Consider the following 26397-nt stretch of genomic DNA (forward strand, 5'->3'; position numbering starts at 1 on the left):
TAAGTTTATCTTATTCTTAATACGAGCAGGCACAGTTCTCGCTATACAGCTATCAATATGGCTGTACAGAGATTTTGTAAATAGCTCAGCATATGCCACGGTATTAACCGGGTTTGGAGGTGCCTGGAATTTAGCAAAGGTGTCACTTAGTAGAGACAGGTTGGCCTTGGAATAGTTCCTAAAGGTTTTTGGTTTTGCTGGATCCCTGGATTTAATTTTCATTTTTATTTCAAGCAATACTGGCTTTTGGTCAGATCTGACGAGCAAAGACATTACAATGGGCGAGGAACACCCCCCCCCCCAATGTTTGTAAATACAAGGTCAAGGATGTCTGCAATCCAGGTAGGAGACTGGACCAACTGTTCAAGGATGTTGGTATTAACAAAGTTTAGGAATTGCTGAGAAAGGTGACAATTTAAAAAGAAACCTCAACTGATGGCATTTTTGCATTAAGTTAAAGAGTTTACAGTAACATGTATTGGATCCATATCCATTGCTGCATATGATTCACTTGTTTTTGCTCAAGTCCCATACACACAGTGCAGTACTGGACACAGAGAGTGATCTCCTATGCTACAACTCACAACAGTAATATCAAAGCAAGCATGGCACTAGATTCATCCCACAGTCCAAATTAAATACACACATGCATTTCATATGGAACCCTGACATCTAACTTGTACTGAAAGTACACATAAAATGAATTGCCAAATCTTTAGTTCACTAGGAACCTGGGATCCACTTGAAGCGATGCAGCCCTATACTGAAATGATACTTTGTATTTTATCCATAATGGAACTAGGATCCTAGGTGTGAAGTTAAGGAAGAATTCAGAAATACATCACACAATCCTGGTCTCTTCCTTTAAGACACCAATATACCTTGCGATACAAACACCAGTAGAAGAAATTTTGTACTTTGCATTCAGTGGAGGAAAGGTCAGTGAAATAAATAGACAAAACAAATAAGGGTAAGATAAAAAAAAAATAGATATTAAAATACCACTGCTTGCAATCTTGACAAAAAAGATGCCCAAGTTACTGGTTTTGATGTGTGAGGAAAATGTTTTTATGTACTGCCATTAACAGAAAAAACATGACAAACTCAAACTTGCATGGCTATACAGTTTACAGGAATAAAACAGCGGGTTAAATAAGAGATGTAGCCCTATATAATATATGACTATGCTGATGGGGACGTTAACAGAACAAATTAGTAAGAAAGAACAGGAGGCAATATGTGTCACAATGAATACTGGAAAAGTAGAATAAACCATGAAGGAGGTGATCTCACTGCAACAAAAAGAAAAAGGTAAACAAAAATGTTAGATGGTATCCATAAGATGTCACTGGTAGAAGACTAACATTCACAATGTTAAGTGGTTCACTTAGACTGCAACCACACTTAAATACCAGGTTTGTGCTTGGTATGTTACAACTGACAGATGCCAGACAACTAGCAAGAAAACTTGATTGGGGAACAGCAGTCTTTGATCTTATGTTGAGATAGCAAGGAAAATAGGATCTGAAATTAGATAGTCGCAAACAAATGGAAAAGTGATGTGGTTCCACAATACCTTAAGAATCCAGCCATTCAAACATGAGGTCTCTGGACTTCAAAAGGACAGACTATCAAAACTGGACAATGTCTCATAATAGTTCTGACAAAAAGTAATGAAAGAAGTATAGAAGAACATCAAAGTGGCAACAAATCCCAATCACACGGTGTAGCAGGACAGAGCCTCAACTATGACACAAATGACCTGTGTTAGATCATCATCATGGAGAGAAGAGGCACTGGGTGGGAGTGAGTGGCCACTACTGGCTTGCTCATCCTGGGGGAAAGGAGTCATCTTGGTTCACTGCTTTAGTGACCACTACAAAATGCATCACAGGGCTCTCACAGCTGGAAGAAATTGTGTGTATGTGTCTCTGTGTGTGTGTGTCTGTGTGTGTGTGTGTGTGTGTGTGTGTATGTGTGTGTATGTGTGTGTGTGTGTGTGTGTGTGTAGGCAAGGCAGACAGGGTGAAACTGAGGAAAAAAGCAGAAGGAAAAGTGGCAATAAATGCACCCTCACAAAATCATAAATGCACCCTCACAAAATCAACAAGCCTTTAAAACAAACATGCAAAACATAAAATAAATGATACATATACGTCTTAAATGAGATGACAAAGATTAAAGAAACTAACAACATTTAGAGAAACAATGAAACAGAGATGTAAGAGCCAAGAGAAAAACACTGATTAAAGGAGGAAGCAGGAGAGCAGTCCAAACTGAGGAGCATTGCCAATTCAGTCAAGAAAGGAGAAAGAATAGCGGAGTAAAATCTTACCATAGCCATAGATGTCCTTCTCTACTATGCTGCAGTATTCTTTACATATGGGGTGTATTCCGCCCACTGACCCGACACCCAGCCTGTATACAAACGCTTAGAGCCACTGCCTGTATGTGGGACATCGCATGAAGGCACAGACAACATCAGCCATAAAAGGGATGTCTGCATGTACAATCTTCAGAATAAGAAAGCCCATAAGGAAAGGAGTCCAAAAGGAGCCCAAGGAGATCATCCTAGGAAAGAACAAGTTGTAGGGGGAAGGCGGGAGGGATATAATACGGCAACATAGAAAGAGAAGGACATCCTATGGTTATAGTAAGATTTTACACAATTATTCTATGTCCTTCTGTTCAGTGTTGCAGTATTCTTTAAATATGGGAGAGTGCAAAAGTTGAAAGGGAAACCAGGGAGCAGGATAGAGTAGGGAAAGGCTAAGAGGAAGCACTTTCCAGGAATCCATGCAAAACTGCCCTTGCAAAACCTGCCCTGGACCTGAAAACAGTGTCCAATTTGTAATGTTTTGTACAAGTATGAACAGATGACCAAGTGGCAGCTTCCAGGATGGAGTGAGCATCTAGACCTTTAAAGAAGACCCATGAGGATGGCACTGATCTAGTGGAGTGGGCCTTAACAGAAGCCGATAAGGACGTCCCATGGAATTCATAATAAAACACAATAGTTTTAGAAATCCATGTGGAAATGGCTTGTTTGGATACAGGTAAACACAGAGCTCTGGGATGAAAGGAAACACAAAACTTGGTCAGATCTCCAAATGGACTTAGACAACTCATATATTATCTAGACCAAACTATGAACATCCAAGATATGCAAAATCCTGTGGGGGACTGTGGTGAAAAGAAAAAGGTAGGCAACTGGATGGACTGATTAAGAGACAACTCATTCACCACTGTGGGCATGAAGCTAGGATTAGTTCTCAAGGATACCATGTCCCTATGAAAAACTAGGAAAGGTGGAAAGCCATCAGTCTCAGAGACCCTTCTATCAGAGGTTAAGGCTAACAGAAGCACAGTTTTCCATGTGAAGAACTTAAGTAAGGCAGAAGCTGCTGGTTCAAAAGGGGCCTGAGTATGTTTTTCTAACACATAGTTAAGCTCCCAAGGAGGAAGAACTGGTTTCCTGGGGGGGGGGGTTCTTAAATGAAGGACGCCTTTAAGAAAAAGCTTAACTTCTAACCTAGAAGCTAAGGGGGGAGTTGAAGGCAAACATGCAGACAGAGCAGAATAATGGACTTTAATGCACTGTTGAGAAACTCACACAGGTAAGAAAGTAAAAATGTAGATGTTTGAGTGTATTCGCTGTTGCAGTCATTACAATTGGGTTATCCTGCTGGCAGGCTACCCGCAGTCGGCCCAAGTCCCAAAGTCTAGGTCCGGCGTCGGTTGCTGTCGCCTCCTCCCTGACGTCAGTGTGCCAGGGGTATAAAAGATGCAGCCGACACCATTTTCTTCAGTTTTTACTGCCCCAGATGTCAGGTGCCCCTTCATCTACAAGCAAATACACCAAATAGGTTGTATAGGATAGAGACGTGCAGATAAGTCCCAGCAAAGAGAAGGGGGATGTTGGGTGGGTAACCTGGACTGCAACAGTGAATACACTCGAACATCTACATTTATGGTAGGTACACAACTGTACTATGTTCATCGTGTTTCACTGTTGCAGTCATTACTCTTGGGTTGAATCCCAAAGCTGAGGATGGGCGGCTGGGCTATAAAGGATTAGGAGAGGCTATGAAGCCCTGCAGAACTGCTGTGGCAAAGCCTGCTCTGGACTTAGAGTAAAGAGGTAAGTGGTAGTGCTTTGTGAAAGTGTGCACTGAACTCCAAGTTGCAGCCTCTAAGATATCTTTGGTTGGTACTCCTCTGAGGAAGGCTGATGAAGTGGCTGCTGCTCTGGTGGAATGAGGCCTAATGCCCTTAGGCACTGATTTGCCATGTTGAAAACAGCAGAAACGGATGCAATGGCCTATCCATATAGAAATAGTCTGTTTTGAGATAGCCTTTCCTTGTGATCCTGCAGCATATGACACTAAAAGTTGCTCGGCTTTTCTGAAAGCTTTAGTTCTGTCCAAGTAGAAATGTAACTGCCTGTGTATGTCCAAAGAATGCAGAAGTTTCGCACCCTTGTTCTGTGGATTTGGAAAAAAGGTAGGCAAAGTGAATGGTTTGGCTGAGGGCCACACTGGATACCACCTTAGGCATGAATGTAGGGTTTGTCCTCAGAGAAACCCTGTTTGGATGAAAAATGATAAAAGGTTCCATAGCCATGAGTGCTTGTAACTCCGAGACTCGCCTTGCAGAGGTTATTGCTAGGAGTAGAGCTGTTTACCAGGATAAAAATGTTATATCTGTTGTTGAAGCTGGCTCGAAAGGAGGCAGTGTGAGTTTTTCCAATACATAATTTAGGTCCCAGGCCGGAATTGGTGCTGTCCTTGGAGGCCTAATGTTTTTGGCCCCTCTGAGGTACTGCCTTATTAAAGGATGAGAAAAGATAGGTGGTTCCGTATTGTAATGGGCTGAAATGGCAGAGGCATGAATCTTAATTGATGAGAAAGAAAGGCCTTTGTGTTCAGCATCTCAGTTAGGTATTGTAAAATCTGAGGTATATTTGGTACACACGTGTCAATGCTTTGTTCCTGGTTCCAAGCACAGAATCTCTTCCATTTTTCTGCATAAGATTTTCTGGTACTGGACCTCCTGGCCTCCAAGATACCATCCATAACAGCTTTTGAAAGAGGAGTGTTCTGAATGGTTACATTATCCGCCATGCTGCCAGATTTAAGGTCCTGAGTTGGCTGCGCAAGATCTGATTGTTTTGTTGGGTCAACAAGTGAGGAGTTTGAGGCAATATCGATGCTGGACCTTGAGACAAGCTCTTTAGGACTGGGTACCATTGCTGGCGTGGCCAGTCTGGTGCAATCAGTATCATTTTTGGCTTCTCTTGTCTGACCTTTAGGAGTACCCTGGGAAGGAGAGGCAGTGGAGGAAAGGCATATACGGTTAGATTTTTCCAGCTGAAGGATCGGGCGTCCACTTTCCATGCTCGCTTGTGATAAATCCTTGTGCAGAATCTCTGAAATTGGCAGTTGTGGGGGGAGGCAAATAGATGTATGTCTGGGCATCCCCATTTCCTTATTATCATGCTGAAGACTTGTGGATCCAGTTTCCATTCATGGGGATCCATGAGGTTTCTGCTTAGGTCGTCTGCCAGAGTATTTGTTTTTCCTGGCAGGAATTGTGCTTGCAGGTGAATTTGAAAAGCCAATGCTGTGTCCCATAAGGTCATTGCTTGTCTGCAGAGAGGGTAGGAATGTGTACCTCCCTGTTTGTTTATGTACCACATGACCGTAGTATTGTCTGTCTATCAGTAGTTGTCCTGGATGAAGCAAGTCCTTGAAGGCTGTCAGGGCATTTTGAACAGCTAGCATCTCTTTTTGATTGATGTGAAGATGCACCTGATTTGCAGGCCATGTGCCCTGAATACATTTTCCTGCCATATGGGCCCCCCAATCTGATGCATCCGTTGTCAGTGTCTGTCTGGCTGTGGGTAAACTGAATGGCAGACCCTTGTTGTGGTGACAGGCTTCTGCCCACCATTGAAACTTCTGTTGCAGGCAGGGAATGAGTGCAATTACTGTCTCCAGGCTGTGGCAATGCTGAGTCCAAACACTTTTTAGATACCATTGTAGTTTCCTCATATGAAGTCTGGCATATGGAATTAGTAGACTGCAGGATGCCATGAAACCCAGGGCCTGCAGGATTTTCCTTGCAGATAAGTGGGTTTTTGTTGCCAATTTCTTGAAGTAAGAAGTCAGTTGCTTTTGTTTGTCTGGTGTGAGATAAGCCATCTGGGCAGTTGTATTTAAGCTTGCACCCAGGAATATTATCTCTTGAGAGGGCACTAGTTTTGATTTATTTTCGTTTACTGTATACCCTAGGCCAGTTAGTAATCTTTTTACAAACGCCAGATGCTTTAGAAGAATGTCTTTGTTCTCTGCTTGAATTAGGTAGTCGTCCAAGTAGGGATATATTTGAATTCCTCTTTGTCTGAAAAATGCAATTACTGATGCCAGGCACTTTGTGAAGACCCTGGGCGCAGTAGATAAGCCAAAAGGCAGTGTAGAGAATTGGCAACGCATTGATGCAGCTATGAATCTGAGGTATCTTCTGCAAGATTGTCTGATTGGGACATGCAGGTATGCCTCTTTTAGGTCCAAAGTTACGAGCCAAGCCTTCTTGCCCAGCATGGGCAGTAGCTGCTGTAGAGTCAACATCTTGAATTTTGGAACTTCCAGAAACGTATTTAGAATAGACAGGTCCAGTATTGGCCTCCAGGTTCTGTCCTTCCTGGGTATTAGGAAAAGTCTGGAGTAAAATCCTTGCCCCTGCTCTTATTGTGGTACTTGCTGAATGACTCTCATGTCCATGAGGGCTGTAATTAGTTTTTGTGCCTCTGGCCATTGATTGTGTGGCAGGTCTGGCATACCTTTTGACCTTGGTAGAGTGTGAAAATGGAACCTGTAGCCTTGGGACACTATGTTCAGGACCCATTTGTCTTGGGTAATTATTTGCCAATTTGATGAAAAAAGTGCTAGTTTTCCCCCTAAGGGGGCTGCCAAAAGAAAAGTGCTTGGATCTGGCAGAGGAAAGTCATTGGGACTGTTTCCTGTAAGGTTGTGATTTGTCTTCTCAGCTTTTGGAGGTAGGAGCACCCTATTGTTTAGGCTTGTATGAGCCTTGGGGCTGAGATCTGCCTCTGGGACGCCTGTATCTGCCTCTTTGTGGTCTGTCTGACACTGGAAAGGACCAATTTTTAGAAGGCCAGTTCCTGCTAAACCTGGGAGGCTGTACCTATAAGAAATCCTTGACTATCTGCATGGATTTTGCTTTATCCTCCATTTTTTTCAAAACCTCTTCTGCTTTAGTACCAAACAAAGTATCATGCTGCAATGGTGCATCTAATAATTTTGCTTTAACATGATCAGGCAGATTCTGTTCCTTTAACCAAACATGCCTTCTAATAACAGAACCTGTGACAGCGGCCCTGCACGAGGCCTCCAGTGAATCATAACCACATTGCAAAGTATGCTTTCCCACTTGTTCAGCTGCATGCAATAAATCCTGCAATTCCTTGTTCTCGGAACATTCAGTATTTGTCAACAATTTATGTTTAAGCAGTGTCATTAAATATTGCTGATATTTAAGCATATGAAACTGACAATTTAAAGCCCTTACAGCCAAGGTAGCAGAAGTGTATACTTTCTTCCCCCATCTCTCTAGAGCCCTGGAATCCCTATCAGAGGGGACAGGTTTTTTTGCAGTGGAGGCTTTAACCCCTTTGGGACCCTGCGATATAGTTTCTGGATCAGCAGCAGGGTTTTTATATAGGAATTTATGAGAATCCGGAACCCTGTAGTATCTGTCTGGCTTAGCAGGTGCAGGGGGTAAAGAGTCAGGGGACAGGTTGGACTCTGAAAATACATCATCTACAATGTCTAAAACAGGTGGAATAGCAAGGGTCTGTGCTGAGGAAGTAGCAGAAAGTCTCTGAGCTTTTTCTTAGATTCAGAATAATCTTGGCTCTCCCAGTGGAAATGCTCCCTCATGGTATGCAGGGTTTCCCCAAAAGAATAATCCTCAGGAGGAGAGCCTGAAGGAATGAATTCTTCAGCATCAGAATCCTCATAGGGAAGCATGGAATAATCCTGTTCAGAAGAGGAATCAGAGGAAATAGAAACCTGATCAGAAGAATAATACTCTGTCTCTTGCCTAGGCCTCTTATCAGGTGGGGGATGGGAGCACGATCAACGAAATTAGGTCTTCGGCCATTTTGAGCATCTGTTTTCTAGGCAAGGTAGACTGAGTAGGAGAATACTGTACTTGTTTCTTTGTCTTTAGAGCTGCTTTAGTCTTTGTCTTTGAAGCTGAAGATGGCTTAATATACAGTTGTGTAGGTCTGATGACACCCTCAGAAGCCGATGCCTGCTCAGCGGCTCCGGACCCATCTGAGGGAATGATTTCCGAGTGTCCAATACCTTGAGTATCCAGAGGCCCAGTCGGCTCCACGTGGGAGTCGGAAGCGGCCTGTGGCTCTGAGGTAGCGGGCGCCTGGGGCTGCGAAAGCGCCTCACTGAGAACCGGCGAACGGCCTAGCAGAGGCCTCGTCGTCAGTTTTGGACATCGGCTGCCTATCCTTTTCCTTGTCCTTGCGTTTTTTGTAAACTCCGATCGTCGGCTGTTCCGACGGCATTATATAATTAAATCTTCGGCCAAAGTAATGAAATGCAAAATTGAACTGACGTTTAATAGTGCGCTGGTTAAATCTAGCACAAAACTGACAGCTAGCAACGTTGTGATCAGGGCCTAGGCAAGGAATACAGTAAGAGTGAAAATCCTTATGAGGTATTTGCTTCCCACAAGAAATACAATTGTTAACTTTTTCTGACATCGGTCTGGAGCAAGAAAAAAGTTTCCCCAACGGGGTACTTAGCTTTAATGAAGACTTCGGTTCTGAAATTCGGATTTGAAAATCTCACGAGTTGGCCGACTGGCACTTGCGAACTGCTTTTGCTTCGGGCACCGCGCTGCAAGAAAGACTGAAGAAAATGGCGTTGGCTGCATCTTTTATACCCCTGGCGCACTGACGTCAGGGAAGAGGCGACAGCAACCGACGCCGGACCTAGACTTTGGAATTCTGGCCGACCGAGGGTACAGCAGGATAACCCAAGAGTAATGACTGTAACAGTGAAACACGATGAACATCTGCAGAACAGCTGTAGCACAAGAAGCCTCAACCTTCCAGCAGTAATGACCACTTCCAGGGTAAGGAGGTATAGCATGATGCTAAAAGCTCAAATGAAACTCTCAATTACATGGAAGAAATACACCCTAATGAGGGGACAGTAATATGCGTAACATGGCCAACATCAGCAAAGGGGGAGTGGAGTTATGGGTGCCAACAGGGGACTCATTTCCCAGGGCACAGCATGATTTTCACCACATGACACTGGGATGGGAAGGACTGCTAGGAAAGAAAAGTGCAAATACAGAAGGATTTACTATCTTTTTTTTTTTTGTCTTTTTCCTCTGCCTCCTGTTGACCATCAACCTTTCATCCCCAGTCATCCAACTAGCCCATTCTTTCCCATACGGCTGTTGGGGGAAGAGGGTCAGGCTGAGTAAGGAATAAGAATTATACCATGGGCAAGCAGAATTAAACCCTATTCCCATAACAATTCCAAACTAGTCTTCCACCTTCTGGGTTGTGAGGCAAATGTCAGAACCTCTGCGATGATATGCCTAACTGGGGGTGGGATGGACCACATGTAGCATGCAACAGGTCACTACAAGGCTAATGTTCCACCTCTGTGGATATACATCACTTCCTCTCCAGCTCTGCCCCCTTACAACTTGGTGTACATTCCCCTGCAATCTAGGATCCTGCCAACACAGTAGTTGCAGCTCTGCCTGGCAAATAAAAAACCCATCTCTCGTGCCAAAGAGATGCAAGTGGGCTGCAACCTTTTCATTCTTCTCCTTTCTGGTGTTGGCTCCTGCAGTGCCATGGTCACTAAACAAACCCAGGTCACCTGGGTCATTGGAAGAGCTCCTTGACTCTACTCTGATGCTATTAATCGAGGGATGTCTTACTCTTGTTGAATGGCTCATAGGTGGGAGAAGACAACACCACTAGATGAACTGTTTACTGGGGTTAATAAGTGAACCAGACAATGACTGCTGCTACAATGCAAAGGAGAAATGCAGTACAATTAAAGAATCAATATTGCAAAAATGAGATGAAAAGGGCTGTAAAATAAAAGCAAACAGGGCATATGCAGGAACAGGACAAGTGAGACAAGGAGTAAAAGAAAAAGTTATTCCAAGGAAACAGACAGCCAAAATCTTCTATCAGATTTACAAGCAGAAATGGCTGGAGCAATAAGGAATGGACATATGAATTGCTTACAGATGTACAGAAGAATAAATAAAAAGCTGGACTGGCTTACTAGACAGGGGCACACAAAGCTTTGCCCACAGTTTCAATAACTAGGTGCATGGGGGCTGGGGGTGATAATGCCCATGGCCCCCAGGCACCTAGAGACAGCAGGCAATATGTCAAGTATCAGCAACAGGATGCCCAGTGAGCATGGCAGTGAAAATATACCATATGATAAGCAATGCCTTTTATTAATGGTGATGTGGGCTGTTATACCCTACACACCGTCTAGGGAATTTTGCCTAAAACACATACTGCGTTAAGTGTGAATCACAGCAGCATGCAGGATTTCCTCCATGCTGCAGCACATTTCTGAAATTTCTAAATAGTACTGTACCAGCACAACACACATCACTTTCCTCTGACCCCATGCATTTGGTTATTAAAGCTGCAGGCATGGTGCTGTGCATTTCTTTGTGCCCACAGTGAATTTACAACAGCCATTTGTCTCAACAGCTGAGCTTCACTTCAGCCATGTGTCACCAAACAAATGTACATGCAGTGAATTACTGAATGCACGTTGTTAGTTTCAGCAGACTTCCTTATTTAAGTGTCAGTAAGGAAACATAGATTATGCAAGTGTAGAGAAACATTACAACTGGATGAATTAAAACAGAAAGCACCTAAATAGATTACAGCTTCAAAGCATGACAGAAACTACAATGGATTTTTCTGTGGAAGACTATACAATGCAAAATAAATTAACATTAAAGGATGCCATCTCAGAAAAAAAAAACAATGATAACATCTGTGAGGCTGAACTTTGAACAAAGACATGCACAAATATCTGCTGCTGACTACCTGCAATACTCCAAAAAAGATATGCACTTCATTTATTTACCTGCTATCTGCATAATCCTCTTTCAGAATCACACGGGAACTGGAATCTATATTGGCACTGTGTGTGTGCAAACCAAACAGACTAATCCTGGACAGGAAGCCAACTCAGCATTCAAATATTCATTCACACAAAGACACACACACACACACACACACACACACACACACACACAAAGACACACACACAAAGACACACACAAAGACACACACACCTACCTACTGGCAATGTACATGGTACAACCCCATGTGGATACAGGCATGATATGCAGATTGCACAGAAGGCAGACCAGGTGAGAAACGAAACAGTGAACCAAGTAAGTGACAGAGCAATGTTAACTGCTCCAGCAATGCACCTCCAATACCTTAAACTCTATTTCTGCAACTGCCCACTGAAAGTCTGCTTAAAAGAACAGTTCTCACCATTTCCAGATGTCTTTGCAATGACTGGAAATGACACATGAAATGGGGCTATTTTAGAATCATGGAACAGATGCAAGCTGCTAGTCTCTCATTAATGCTAGGAATCCAGAATCAGGAACAGACCCAGATTCTTGGAGGACCACCAGCACAGTAACAAAAAAAAAAAAGTGTCCAACATGCGGCTCTCTTGACTGCTTTGGGGGGGGGGCTATGGACCACAGAGTGAGCAACTATGCCTCGCTGATATAAGGCACATTCATCTTGAGACTGCAGAAGGTAAAGTAGTAGTATACACAAATGTGTTTCTGTTGTCCTGTCCAGACCAAATTATGCTGCACCCAGAAGCAGACACAAACTGCGGGAAGCCATCAGCTTACAATAGAAACAGGATGCAGTCCATCCACATCAGTTCTTTATCATCTGCAGCTACATGATACTATCCTGAGCAATTAAAATTACTCTTCCTGGAGGTGGGTATTAGACCTGCATTTGGTGAGAGACTACATGCTGGGGATAGGACAGGCTGGTCACAAAGGGTTCTGCAAGAGCCAGAGCCAAGTAATCTTGATTAGATTAGAATGTTAGCAGTCCCCTGTGGGCAGGGGGTACAGTAGCAAAAAAAAAGAGGGTTTCTGACTTCTTTTATAATTTGGCTCCTGCTGCACAGTGCATATACATTTGCAATGAAAATCTGAAATTTCTACTTGCAAAGTCATGCCCTCGTTTTACAGAAGCAGGTCTCAAACTTTTTTTTTCAAAAAAAAAAACATGTAAACTGCATAAAAATAAAGCAAACCAGCTGATACTCACCATACCACCATGTGCCATAGTCTTGAGCTCCAAATGAAGAACTCTCTCTTGACCAGGTTCTCCTGATGTTGCAGTTGTTGGTGCTCGATTCTCATTAGACAGAAAGAACCGATTACCCTTCCCTCCAGCACCACCATAAGCAGCAACATATTCTTCTGCATGATGAGAAAGATCTGCTACAACCTGACCATTCTCTTTAACTATGGTGCCCATGGGAACCTTGATAAAAAAAAAAAAGAGACACATTTAATAATAACTTGTGGAAACTTAAGATGAATGTCAGAAAAAAATAATGTACTATATTACAAAAGCAAAATCCTTCTTACCAGGATGTAAGTGGCCTCTGCATTGCCACCATAACAATTTTTACTTCCTCCAGATTCTCCACTGGCCCCATAATAAACTGGCTTGATTGAAGCTAAGGATTTCAACTGTTTGTCAACTGAAAACCAGATTATTTTTCTTTAAGCAGAGCATTGGACCAAATTGTGAAACTGTGTACTCTATACTTTTTTTCATTGCACAACATCTCTTTGAGACAGAAAAGCAAGCCACTCTAGAACCTAGGATGTACTATTCAGCCCTGCCTGATAGCAAACAGCATAACAAAACTTCACAACATTAATTCTGATACTCCTAGTTTATTTTCTCTCTTTTCTGCCACTAAGAATGGACATGAGATTATGTACCTGTACGTGATAATTCAACTTTTGCCAGCAGACATGTTCATAGGTTAGTACTATGCTATTGGCTCTAGGGCCTATACAAGCCTAGTCATAACAATTCCCTGGCTATTTTTTCCCACACTATTTACTTCCCTGGACCCCTGTCTAGCAGGGCAACTGATGTGATCCCGGGGTGAATTTCCTTTCTCCCATCCAATTGTCAAGGTTCCTTTTGAAGAGGGCCAAAGAGGTGCTCTGCTTGACATGTATGGGCAGTCTAATTCCAGAGTCTGGGGAGTCTCTGGGTCAAGAACCTATCCCTCCAGCATGTTTTATTTATTGTGATGACAAAGTTTAGATCCCTGGAGCCTGTGGCTCTGAGGGATTGGGATTTCTTTAAGTGTAGCATGTCCAACAGCTCTGGGTTTGACATGGCCTTGTATGTTAAGCAGAGATCGCCTCTGAGTAGACGATATGCGACAGAGTATAGCTGGAGTTGTTTAAGGCGGTCAGCGTAGGACATTTGCTTTAGACCTGTGATTCTTTTAGTGAGGTATTTCTGCGGCCTTTCCAGCTGTTGCAGATGTCTTGAGAGTTACATAACAAATGGGGCGCAGTATTCTACAACGGGTCTAATGAGGGATGAGTACAGTGGGACAATGACCTCCTTTTTCCTGGATGAAAAGCCCGTAGTGATGAGGTGTGCCACACAGAAGGATTTCCTGACTGTTGTGGTGATGTGGTTATCGAAGGCGAGACCACTGTCCACATGTGTCCCTAAGTCTCTTATCACACTTTCGGTGTTTAGTGTTCTGCCACCTATGTGGCAATTCACGAGTACATGTTTTTTCCCAAAGAGGATAACTATACATTTCTTGGCATTGAGCTTGAGACCATGGCTCTGACACCAAGCATCTGTTTCTGTAAGGCCCTTTTGTAGAGTATCCACATCATTTGGGGATTCAATAATGGCTCCCAGTTTGCAGTCATCTGTGAACTTTGTTAGCCAGAGTCCCTTAGTGTTGGCCTGTACTTCAGAGAAGTAGATGCCAAACAAGAGCGGTCCCAGGACTGAACCCTGAGGTACTCCACTTGTCTGGAGCTGGATTTGGAGTCGGCTACTTTTACAGTGTGGGTTCTGTCAGTAAGCCAGTTGGCAACCCATCGAGTGATGTAGGGATTAATGCCCAGCTTAGTAAGTCTATCTATGATTCCAGAGTGGGGGATGGTGTCAAAGGCCTTGGCGAGGTCCAGATAGGCTGTGTGGACCGCCTTACCCTCGTCCACGGCTCTGGAGACTGATTCGAAGAAGTCACTCAGGTTCAGGAGACAAGATTGGGCCTTCATGAACCCAAACTGCGTGGGGTCCAGTGTTTGAAGGTTGCCAATTTCTTTGTTTATAAGTTCCATGATAATACATTCCATGGCCTTGCAGATCAGGTGTGTCAGACTGATGGGGTGGTAGTTCCCGGGATCCAATGTAGATCTCCCCTTGTGCAGTGGGATAACTGTAGCTGTGCGCCAATCAGTGGGCACGAAGCCTGAGGTGAGGCTATGATTAAACATGACACTTAGGTGAGGTGCCAATTAATTTTGTAGTTCATGTAATACACAGCCCGGGATGTTATCTGGTCCCATGGATGCTGTATTCTTAGCTTTGGAGAGTGCATTTTCTTACCTGTGTGACCATTAATACTGGAATTTGGTAATCTTCCGGTACTAAGATGGGCTGTTTAGAGGGTGAGAGGGGGGGTGAAGTTGGCAATGAATTGATATGCCAGGATATTGGCAATATTCTTGAGATCAATATATTTAATGCCATTCTGTTGTAGCTCAGAGCACATCTGAACATTGCCATTTAGATTCTTGACATAGTTATAGAATACCTTGTGGCTATCTTTGGAATCTTTGGCAATTTTATTTTCATAACTAGCTTTGGAGGATTTTATGAGGCATCTCAGCTTCTTACTGAGGCTGGTAAGGAAGTTTTTTGCATCCTGGGATTTTCTTCTTTTCTGCAACAGTTTCTTCCTTTTGTTGTAAAGTTTGTTTGTGGGAGGGGACCACCAGATTGGCTTTCTTTTTTTGGAGGAGAGCATCTTGGTTCTGTTTGGGATGGCACGATTCATGCATGAGTGGATGTGCTCGTACAGTACCTTAGTGTAGGATTCAGCAGTCGAACTTTCAGTTCCCGTCTGCATGGGTGTCATGACGTTTGTCACTTCTGACTTGAGTAGCATGAAGTGGGCTTTGGAGAAGTTTTTTATGAAGGTTTCCTTACTGGGGGGTGGGAGGATCTGTAGCAAGCTACAATTTGGATTGCAGTCTTACCTAGTGTTAGTTGCACCTGGAGAATTTCAGATGCATTGTGTTGGGCAGCTAGCCTGGTGGTGTGAATATCCTTGGTAAATATGGACACTCCTCCACCTTTAGTGTTTCGATCCTGGTTTGGTGGCCGAAAAAGTGTGGTAAGAGTTGTAGCCTGGTATTGCAGGGGTGCTCTCTGGAGCCTTGAACCAGGTCTCAGTTACTGCACAGATATTGATGTCCTCCATTTTTAGGAGTGTCTCGAGAGAGTGCATTTTGAGGTTTAGACTTCTAGCATTGAGTAGTATCACCTTCAGAATTTGCATGCTTGTACCTGTTACGGAGGTGGTTTTACTCTTTGATCATTGCCTAAAAAAGGCACTATAGGGGTGGCAAGGGCCTTAGCCAGTAACCTGAATCCCAGGAGGCGACAGGTGCAGACCATCTCTGGCAAAGCATCGTGGTCGGTCGATCATGTCGTCCCAGGCAGACAGATACTGGATCCCCTTTGAATGACACCAGAAGCTTAGCCAATTGTTGAAGTCAATCATTTTGTCCTTATATTGTGGTATCATTCTGGTTTTAAATGGCTGCATCTGCTGCTTACATATTACACATTTTTACATATCAACATTTTTGTCAATATTTACAGCATTTATACACTCCCTGCAAGGTGTAGTGCACACATCATTTGTAACGAACACAGTCCTGCTGTTACATAATGCCCAACATCTAAAACCTTCATTGAACTGAACTGTAAATTGAATATTAACAAATTCACATACAAGCTGTTCCGGGCCAAACTAAAAACCTTGCCATCATTCCCAGAATCCTATTCTTCCATTTATATATTACTTAATTAGTTGATATGATCTAGACAAACAGTGTATTCCAACATTCTTCCTTCCACTAACTGCATCTGCCTGGGCAAGACAATCTTCTTTGTGTGTGTGTGTGTGTGTGTGTGTGTGTGTGTGTGTGTGTGTGTGTGTGTGTGTGTGTCTGTGCGTGTGCGTGAGAGAGATATTAATTCAAGTTGTTTCTGAGAAGCTGCTTTTAAAGGTCCCATGAACTTTTGCAAATGGACTTCCAAGCCTTCCCCAAATATCATTCAGCAGTGTAATCGATTTCAAATGAAGGAGTTTACACCTGCAAAGCAATGCATGTTTAAGTTAGTTTCAAACTTGGAGCTGTGTACCTAGTTAGTACTAGCATTACTCCTCGTAACCTAGACTGACATTTATACAAGCCAGCTACAGATTCACCCAAAAGTACTTCCCTCCACATCCTCACTACTTAACCTGCTTTATTTCCATTAACCACATTGTTCATAACTTCGTAAGTATTTAAGTGTTCAGGCTAAAATGACCATCTAGGAACACTTTTTCTGAATAACAAGGTCATAAACATGAATCACCAAACCATGTATCTAATGAAACTTTAAATGACTCAATATTTTCCAGCAGTTTAACATCATCAGGGATCTTATTCCACAAAATACTATCCTATTAGTGATACACATGTTACCAAGGTTTGTCCTACATACAGAAACATATAATTTCAAATTATTATGTTTGTAAGCTTTCCTAGATAAGTGAATATCCACACTGAAAAATGTCTGAAGTGAATGATCATAAAATACCCTATGAGCAAATAATAGTCTACCACATATTTATCTGTAGTGGATTAAAAGTGTGACATTTATCAATATATTACAGGTTCATAGGTGTGTACTAGGCTAATGGCCCTGGAGCCTTTACAAGCCTAGCCATAGGATTACCCTGGCATTGTGCCACCCGATCTTGGTTCCTAGGACCTCTGTCGGGTAGAGCCACTGGAGTGATCCCCGGGGTGAATTTTCTATTTCCCCATCCACTCATCAAGATTTCTCTTGAAGAGGGCCAGTGAGGCTTGACATGTATGGGATGTCTATTCCATAGCATGGGCAGTCTCTGGGTTATGAACCTGTCCCTCCAGTTTGTTCTGTTGATTGTGGTAATGAGGTGGAGGTCTCTTGAGTGTGTAGTGTGGAGGAATTGGGATTTCTTTAGATGTAGCATTTCTAACAGAGCTGGGTCAGACATGGCTTTGTAAGTCAAGCAGAGATCGCCTCTAAGTAGGCGATATGAGACAGAAAATAGTTGGAGTTGTTTGAGTCTGTCCATATAGGACAAGTGTTTAAGGCCAAGGATCCTCTTTGTGAGGTACTTTTGCGGCCTCTCCAGTTGTAGCAGGTGTCTAGTGAGGTACATGCCAAATGGGGCACTGTACTCGATGACTGTCATAATGAGGGAAGAGTAGAGGGAGACAATGACCTCTTTCTTCCAGGATGCAAAACCCTTAGTAATGAGATGTGCAACATAGAAGGAGTTCCTAACCACAATGGCAATGTGGTGATCAAAAGAGAGGTTGCTGTCAACTTGTGTTCCCAGATCTCTTATAACGCATTCTGTGTTCATTGGACTACCATCGATGTGGTAATTCATGGGAACTGGGTTTTTCTCAAAGGGGATGATGACAAATTTTTTGGCATTGAGCTTAAGGCCATGGTTCTGACACCAGTCGTTAGTCTCAGTGAGGCCTTTCTGTAGCATGTCAACATCACTTGGGGAGTTAATTATGGCTCCCAACTTGCAATCGTCAGCAAATTTTGTCAGCCAGAGTCCATTTGTGTTGGCCTGGACTTCAGAGAAGTGGATAGCAAATAGGATAGGACCCAGGAACGAACCCTGGAGGACTCCACTCGTGACTGGTCAGTCAGCTACTTTCACACTGTGGGTTCTATCTGTGAGCCAGTTTGCAACCCACCTAGTGATATAGGGGTTGATGCCTAGCTTAGTGAGTTTTTCTATGATTCCTGAGTGGGGAATGGTATCAAAGGCCTTGGCCAGATCAAGGTAGGCTGTATGAACCACCTTGCCTTCATCCACAGCTCTGGTGACTGACTCAAAGAAGTCGACCAGGTTGGGCAGGCATGATCTACCCTTCACAAACCTAAACTGTGTGGGATCCAGAGTTTGGAGGTTCCCTATATCCTTGTTTATTAGGTCCATGATGATGCGTTCCATAGCTTTGCATATCAGATTTGTCAGGCTAATGGGGAGATAGTTCTTAGGGTCTGTAGTCGCTCCTCCTTTGTGGAGAGGGATGACTGTAGCAGTGCGCCATTTGACAGGGACAAAGCCTGAGGTGAGCATGTGATTGAACAGGGCACACAGGTGAGGTGTCAGTTCACTCTGTAGTTCATGTAGAACACAGCCAGGGATATTGTCAGGTCCCATAGAAGATGTATTCTTGGCCTTGGACAGTGCTGTTTTAACCTGTGCAGCAGTAATACTGGTTGCCGGGCAATCTACTGGTATTGTGATTGGCCCTTTGGGGAGGGGGGTCTAAAGTTGGCACTGAATCTGTCGGCCAATATACTGTCATTATCTGTTGGCTTGGTATAAAAGGTGCCATTGTGCAACAGCTCCGAACAAATCTGGGTATTGCCATGGAGATTCTTTACATAACTATAGAAGGCCTTGTGGTTTACTATCTGCTGCAATTCTATTTTGATAGCTACGAGGGATCTCAACTTTTTGTTGAGGCTGATAAGGGAGTTTTTCCAGTCTTGGGACTTCACCTTATTTTGCATCAGTTTCCTCCTTCTGTTGTAGAGTTTGTTTATGGCAGGGGACCACCAGATTTGCTTCTTTTTTTTGGAGGACAGCATCTTGGTTCTATTGGGTATGGCGAGATCCATGCATTTGAGTATGTGTTCGTACAGGGCAATAGTGTACGATTCAGCGGTCATGCAGCTGTTCTCCAATTGCATGGGTGCCGTGATGTTAGCCACATCTGTTTTTAGGAGCCCAGAGTTAGCTTTGGAGACATTTTTCATGGTGGTTACCTTTGCGGGGGTGGGGGTGGGAGGGACGTGGATTTCCAAGTGATTAGTTTGTGGTCAGATCTAACCAGGGAGGAGCTGACTATTGGTATAGAGCAATGGTCGCCCATGTTAGTAATGACCAGGTCAAGGATGTTGCTAACTCTAGTGGGGGTAAGAACAAGCTGGTCCAGGGCATTGGAATTAATGAATTCCAGGAAACAGTGGGCAAGTGTATTGGTACATGAGTAGTTTTCCCAGTTAACGGAGGGGTAGTTGAAGACACCCAGTATGAGAGTGTTAGGCTGGACCCTGATATTCTCCAGGGTGCTTAGGAATGTGGCGTGCGAGTCTTGGGTCATGGCTGAGGACCTATAGCAGGCTATGACCTGAATCGCTGTCATCCAATGTTAGCTGCACCTGAAGTATCTCTGATGCATTATGTTGGGCTACCAGTATGGAGGTGTGTGCATCCTTTATGAATGTGGAAACACCACCGCCTTTGGAGCTTCGGTCCAAGTTCTGGGGCTGAAACGTTCTACCAGAGGCGGGCAACTCAAAGCCACCAAGGCTCAAGACAGCCATAAAACAGAGCAGGGGGGTAGTGCAGGGGTTCTTTCTGTTGCCTTGAACCAGGTCTCTGTTAGAGGACAAATGTCGATGTTCTCCATTTTAAGGAGTGCTTTGAGCGAGTGCATTTTGAGATTTAGACTTCTAGCGTTGAGCAGCATGACCCTCAGATTGCATTTGTTTGTAGATGTTACGGTGGTGATTTGGTCTTTGGAACACCACCTAAAAAGGCACTATAGGGGTGCCAAGAGCCTTGGCCAGTATCCGGAAGTCCAGGGTGACAGATGTAGGCCATCTCTGTCAAAGCATCAAGATCTGTCAGTCATGTTCAGAGGCGATCTGTGCCTGATGTATAAAGCCATGTCCAACCCGGAATTAATGGACATGCTGCACCTCAGAAAATCCAAATCCCATCGAGCTACGCGCTCGAGAGACTTGAACCTCAGCATTGAAATAAATAGGACATGCTGGAGGGACAGATTCATAACCCAGAGGCTCCCTTCACTCTGGAATAAAATCCCAGTCCAGGTTAGGCAGAGTCCCTCATTGACTCTCTTCAAGAGGAATCTTGATGAGTGGATGGGAGATCGTAGGTTTACCCCAGGTATCACTTCTGTGTCACTGTTAGACAGAGGCACAGTATACTAACCTCAAAAAAGGGCATAGCAAAATAAATTTAAAATGGGTGGCGAAAGCCAAACACATTCTGGCTAGGCTTATAAATGCCCTAGGGCAGATAGCCTAGTATGAACCTATGAACCTATGTCATCCCAGGCAGACAGATACTGGATCCCCTTAGAATGACACCAGAAACTTAGCCAATTGTTGAAATCAATCATTTTCTGCTTGTACTGTGGTATCATTCTGGGTGATGGTAGGAAGCTGCTCAGGGCTAGGGTCATACCCGCCTGGGCCACATAATCAGAGAGCTCTTCCATGTCTCTTTTTATGTAGTCCAGGGAGGTATGTCTCCGGTCATTCACACCCACATGTACAATAAGAGTCATATTTGTACCTGTTGCTGAGGGACCTGAGTGCGTGTGTTACGTGGCTGATACAGGCACCCGACAGGCAGCTGACTGTTACTTTCTCCTTATTCAACCTAGTGAGTGGGACATCAGTGTGCCTCACTATCGAGTCACCTATGACTAGTGTGTTGGGCATGCTGTTTTGCTTTATGGGCTTTGGTTGAGTGGCACACTGTTTAGGAGAGTTATGTGTCTCATGATTAGTGTTGTGTTGTGGTGTTTGAGTGCGTTTCTGCCTTGGAGGTCTCTGCTGTTTGGGGAGATTTTTATTGACAGCCTCCACGAAGGTGGGTGTGTGGTTTGTGTATTTATGTGAAGGTAGTGCTGGTGTGTGTTCCATATGGTGTGGTGCAAGTGTTGACCTTCTCCTCTTGACCAGCTATTCTGGTCTTGGCTGGAGAGTGCGTGGCTTCCAATTTGGATATATAAGTGCATTTCTCGCAAGTCTGAGTGTTGGGAGGTAAGAGGAGAGGGTTGTCGGTGTACATGAGGCAGTTGCTACACTGCCTCAGGATGCCCAAGCTCACCAGGTTAATAGGAGAAAGCACAGGGAACTGACCTTTAGACATGCCTGGAGGGGTGGGCGTAATAATAAGTACTGGAGCCATTTCCTTGTAGAATGTTTAGTGCTGGTAGCACTTTTGTGTGCTACAATAATTGCTACAAAAAGTCTGGCAAAGTGCTAGACTAATAAGCTAGTAAAAGTACAGGAGAGGACAGAACTAGCAGATCTAAGGGAAAAATTGAAGAGCAGACTTTTTGGCACCGCTCAGCTTACAAACAGTCCTGGATACAGCAAATCTGTATTAGTTCCAGGAAAGGCAGGAAACATTTTTTTTATGTAGAAAGTGAAGAGATGGAAGATAATGAGATAAATCTATATTCAGAAGCTAAACGGGTGAGCCTTTGCTAAGTTTTCACTATAAACAGTAGAATGAGCTGATGTAATGTGGCTGGGGGGGGGGGGGGGGTGTCCAGTATCAACTTTATACCAGAGGCGGGCAACTCAAAAGCCACCAAGACGTAAGACCGCCACAAGACCAAGGCAGGGGGGGGTAGGAAAAAAAACAGTTGTACAGACTACACAGATATTAAATCAAAAATGCAGAAGATAATTGAGAATAAACAATTCTCTTTTCCCAGTATCACAGTAGGCAGTAGGTCAGTCTCTGCAGCTTAGAACAGCTTCAGCAAACAGGTATATCTGACTTAAAACACTGGCTATTAAAGGTAGAGAAACAGAAACCTATCCAATCAACAATAACAGTTTTGCAGGAATGCCACTAGCTAGATTAAACCAGTCCTGTTCACGCTCTCCTACAGAAAAAGATTTAACTGCAAAATGAGGGCAACAGTAACAGATATTCAGCTCTATCACACAACAAAAAGAAGAGCAAAACAGCTGTACAGATTAAAGACATATATTGCTTCTTTGTACCCCTTCCAAGCAACTAAGGTGACCTGTTGTATACAAACAGAACATACCATTATATTTTATAAGGGGCCTTACAGAGAACAATTAAACAATATTAATCGTTAATTGTAATATTTCTAAAAATGAAACCTCACTTTCTTAATGCAGTTTTACAAGTACTTTCCATGTGACTTTCAAATGAAAACTTTGATGAAATCTTGACACTAAAATGCTTATAATTATTAACAACTGATAATAAAAAAATTAGAGAATTTGGTTTTCTGATTTTTCCATTTAGTTACAATGAACTAAAAAAAAAAAAAAAAAAAAACAACCTTAGTGCCCATCTACCAATTTCAGACATAAAGGAATTAGTCATCTCCAAATCATCACAATTTGCAAAGAAACCAAATTTGCAGTAGTCAGCATATTTGGTAATACAACAATGTCTGCTAACAGAAATGGTGCTAAAAACTAAATTAAATAAAAACGGACCCAAAAAGGATCCCTGTGGGACACCAGATATAACTCTGAATGAATCTGACTTAATACCCTGAATTGTAACCACCTGAAATTGAAAAATTAACCAGTTAGAAATCCATCTGATTATACAGAGATTTATTTCAAAATCAATCAATGCTTGAATAATCATATTGTGAGACAGTAAGATTACCCCAACACTTAAATCTTAAGTCCCAGGCTTTAGTGACTTCATTATAAAGGCTCACCAAATCTTTTGTAAAACATACATTATGCAAAACTGAAATAAAACATCTTTCAAAACATTTCCCTAGGATGGATATTCGACTAACTGGATGATAATTACCTTCCAACTTATTACAGTTTTTATAAATTGGAGTTAGTACAGATTGCTTCCAAGAACTAGATACAATCCCATACTGCAGTGGTTCCCAAACTTTTTCGATTCTCGGCTCCCTTGTTGAATCCAGGTTTTCCCAAGGCGCTCCCCCGTCAAATTCTAACTAGTCTATATATGTTATTCAATAACTGAAATAAGTCTATAGTCTATACCCAATCAATCAGATCAAACTATTTTTCTTATGTTCTGCAGTGTAGTATATTTTGAGGGTAGGTTTAATAAAATGTCACAAATTGCACACAGTTTCACAGTAGCAATTTTATTAAAATATTATAAGTTGGTCTGTGAATAGTTTTTTGATAATAATTTGCTTGCTTATTTATTTATTTTACATTTGTTGACTGGGATAGTCCGACTGGAATCATGTCCATTTTCAGCGGAAGCCCGGGGAGAAAAACTCCAAGACAGACAGTTACAGTTAAAAACAGTTATAAACAAGGTAGACATTTACAGATTTGACATATACAAAAAATGTAAAAGCAAGTTCATAGAATAAAGTTTCCCTTAGGTTAAACACAGGGGAAATTTTAACAGTATTTTGCAAAATAATTCTTATTTTCAATAAGAGTTAGCCAGGCTTGTTGCAGTGGCAAAGACATTGTTAGGGCAAGACATCTAGACAAAGCATGACAAAGTACTGCTCTCATAAACTTAGAAAGTTGCTAGAGCAAACGAGTTTGTGTTAAACATTTCTGAAAGATTTCAATTCTGAAACTCAAATGCATATCATTATTAAGGGACTTTAATCCTCAGAACATACCAGTGATTTGCCAGAAAAATCTCAAATTCTATAACGAATAGACCAGAAATATGATCTGGACAGTTGAGAGGCTACCGTGACTGCATCAGATGTCAATCATCTGCATGTTAGTTAAATTGTGATACTTAATTTCATTTTATTCAGTATGTGCGCATATACTCCATCTTTGTCCTGAAGTCTACATTGATTACTAAACATACAATATCCCAAAATCCAGACTGTAGTGGGTGTTACCGAGGTTATGGATTGCTAAAACAACTGACAATCACAGAAGTCACGCCCCAATATGCGTTCACACAGAGCAATGCTTTTCACAGGATATAATACTTCAAACCTTATAAACATATACCTCAACTTCTGAGAGCAAGAAATCTGGACAAAGCCAAAAATAATGAGGGGACAAAGGCCCAATAAGGACACTTATTAAATATTCCTCTTACAAACTTGGAACGTTACTAGAATGACAGAATTTTGCATCGTTATATATTTTCTGAAGTATATGAAGTCTGAAAATCAAATATCTACCATTACTTTCTGACTCCATTCCTCAACGATTTGCCAGAAAACTTTATGAGAAATGGACCAAAAATAGGAGTAAAAAAATCTGGACAACTGAGAGCTAAGCTTATAAAATATGTCTAAGTCTTGAATTTCCAGCTCTGACAGTCAATCTCTAGTGGTAAAATAATAATTCCTAGCTTTCATTCTTCATCATAGTCCAGCCCTGCTACTGCCTTGGAACTAATTTTGCTACACCCTCACATGTCAACGTTCTGGTCTTGAAACCGCTATCGCACAGCCTGCGGATAAGCTTTCTGTATCACTTAAGTATACAGTGCGGCTACTGTACACTCACTCTACGTTGTCCATCTCCATTACTGAACTTTTGTTAATGAAGCCATATTCCTAGAGTCCTCGCTTACACTATTGCTATCATACTCCACATGCAATCTGATACCATACCGCTACACTACTGTAGCGCCCGTTATCACATTCAAATGATTAAACATCCAAGTTTTTTGTTAAACACAACGATAATGCTTTCGTTACACGAACAGCAATTCTTATCCCGCCAGAATATCATATGCCCAAGACTGATTCCAACAATATTTGCATGCGAGTGATCCAATCACTTGTTTGTGGACTCTCATGTAGCACGTAGCGGCCGCAAAATACACCACGAACTAATAAGCTTAGTAACTAAGCTTATTAGTTCACAGTTTATTTTGCTGCTAAGCTTATTAGTGCACGGCACCCCTGTGAGGAAGCTGCAGCTCCCCAGGGCGCCGCTGCGCACACTTTTGGAACCCGTGCCATATTGTATAAATGTTATTAAACGTATTATGTAATATAGGTTCAACAAAACACAACGAAGTAACTAATAAAACTGCAGGAATTTTATCTGGGCCCATAGTTATTGACTTTATTTTATGCAGTGCAGCTATCAACATGTCCAAAGTAATCAGGCAGACTAGAGGACATATGACCAACCTCAAAGTTAATCACCAAATTTGTAGTTTTAATGTAACTATTAGAAAAACACTGATTAAACGTATTGGCATTAAGTTTATAATCCTAGGTTCATAGGTGTGTACTAGGCTAATGGCCCTGGAGCCTTTACAAGCCTAGCCTATAGGATTACCCTGGCATCATGCCACCCGATCTTAGTTCCCAGTGCCTCTGTAGAGTAGAGCCACTGGAGTGATCTCTGGGGTGAATTTTCTATTTCCCATCCACTCGTCAAGATTTCTCTTGAAGAGGGCCAGTGAGGTGCTCTGTTTGACATGTATGGGAAGTCTATTCCATAGCATGGGTAGTCTCTGGGTTATGAACCAGTCCCTCCAGCATGTTCTGTTGATTGTGGTAATGAGGCGGAGGTCTCTGGAGCGTGTGGTGTGGAGGGATTGGGATTCCTTTAGATGCAGCATTTCTACCAGAGCTGGGTCAAACATGGCTTTGTAAGTCAAGCAGAGATCGCCTCTAAGTAGGCGATATGAGACAGAGAATTGTTGGAGTTTTTTTGAGTCTGTCCATATAGGACAAGTGTTTAAGGCCAAGGATCCTCTTTGTGAGGTACTTTTGAGGCCTCTCCAGTTGTTGCAGGTGTCTAGTATGTTACATGCCAAATGGGGCATTGTACTCAATGACTGTCATAATGAGGGAAGAGTAGAGGGAGACAATGACCTCTATCTTCCTGGATGCAAAACCCTTAGTAATAAGATATGCCACATAGAAGGACTTTCTGACCACAGTGGCAATGTGGTGGTCAAAAGAGAGGTTGCTGTCAACCTGTGTTCCCAGATCTCTTATGCCTTCTGTGTTCAGTGGACTACCATTGATGTGGTAATTCATGGGAGCCAGGTTTTTCCCAAAGGGGACGATGACACATTTTCTGGCATTGAGCTTAAGGCCATGGTTCTGACAACAGTTGTTGGTCTTAATGAGGCCTTTCTGTAGGATGTCAACATCACCTGGGGAGTTAAT

General features: G+C 42.7%; 1 protein-coding gene across 9 annotated transcripts in view; it reads right to left on the bottom strand.

Annotated features, from left to right (window-relative positions):
* Nucleotides 1-26397, bottom strand: part of MTG2 (mitochondrial ribosome associated GTPase 2) — a 108818-nt gene that overhangs the window by 18140 nt on the left and 64281 nt on the right. For all 9 annotated transcript variants that reach the window (XM_044090365.1, XM_044090367.1, XM_044090361.1 and 6 more), the window contains 2 exons: nt 12748-12863; nt 12422-12640 (listed from right to left, as the gene is read on the bottom strand). In XM_044090365.1, the coding sequence (XP_043946300.1) occupies nt 12422-12640; nt 12748-12863 (335 nt within the window). The remainder of the gene's footprint in view (nt 1-12421; nt 12641-12747; nt 12864-26397) is intronic.

The sequence above is a fragment of the Protopterus annectens genome, chromosome 12.part0, assembly GCF_019279795.1.
Source record: "Protopterus annectens isolate FY-2018-M chromosome 12.part0, PAN1.0, whole genome shotgun sequence".
Lineage (NCBI taxonomy): Eukaryota > Metazoa > Chordata > Ceratodontiformes > Protopteridae > Protopterus > Protopterus annectens.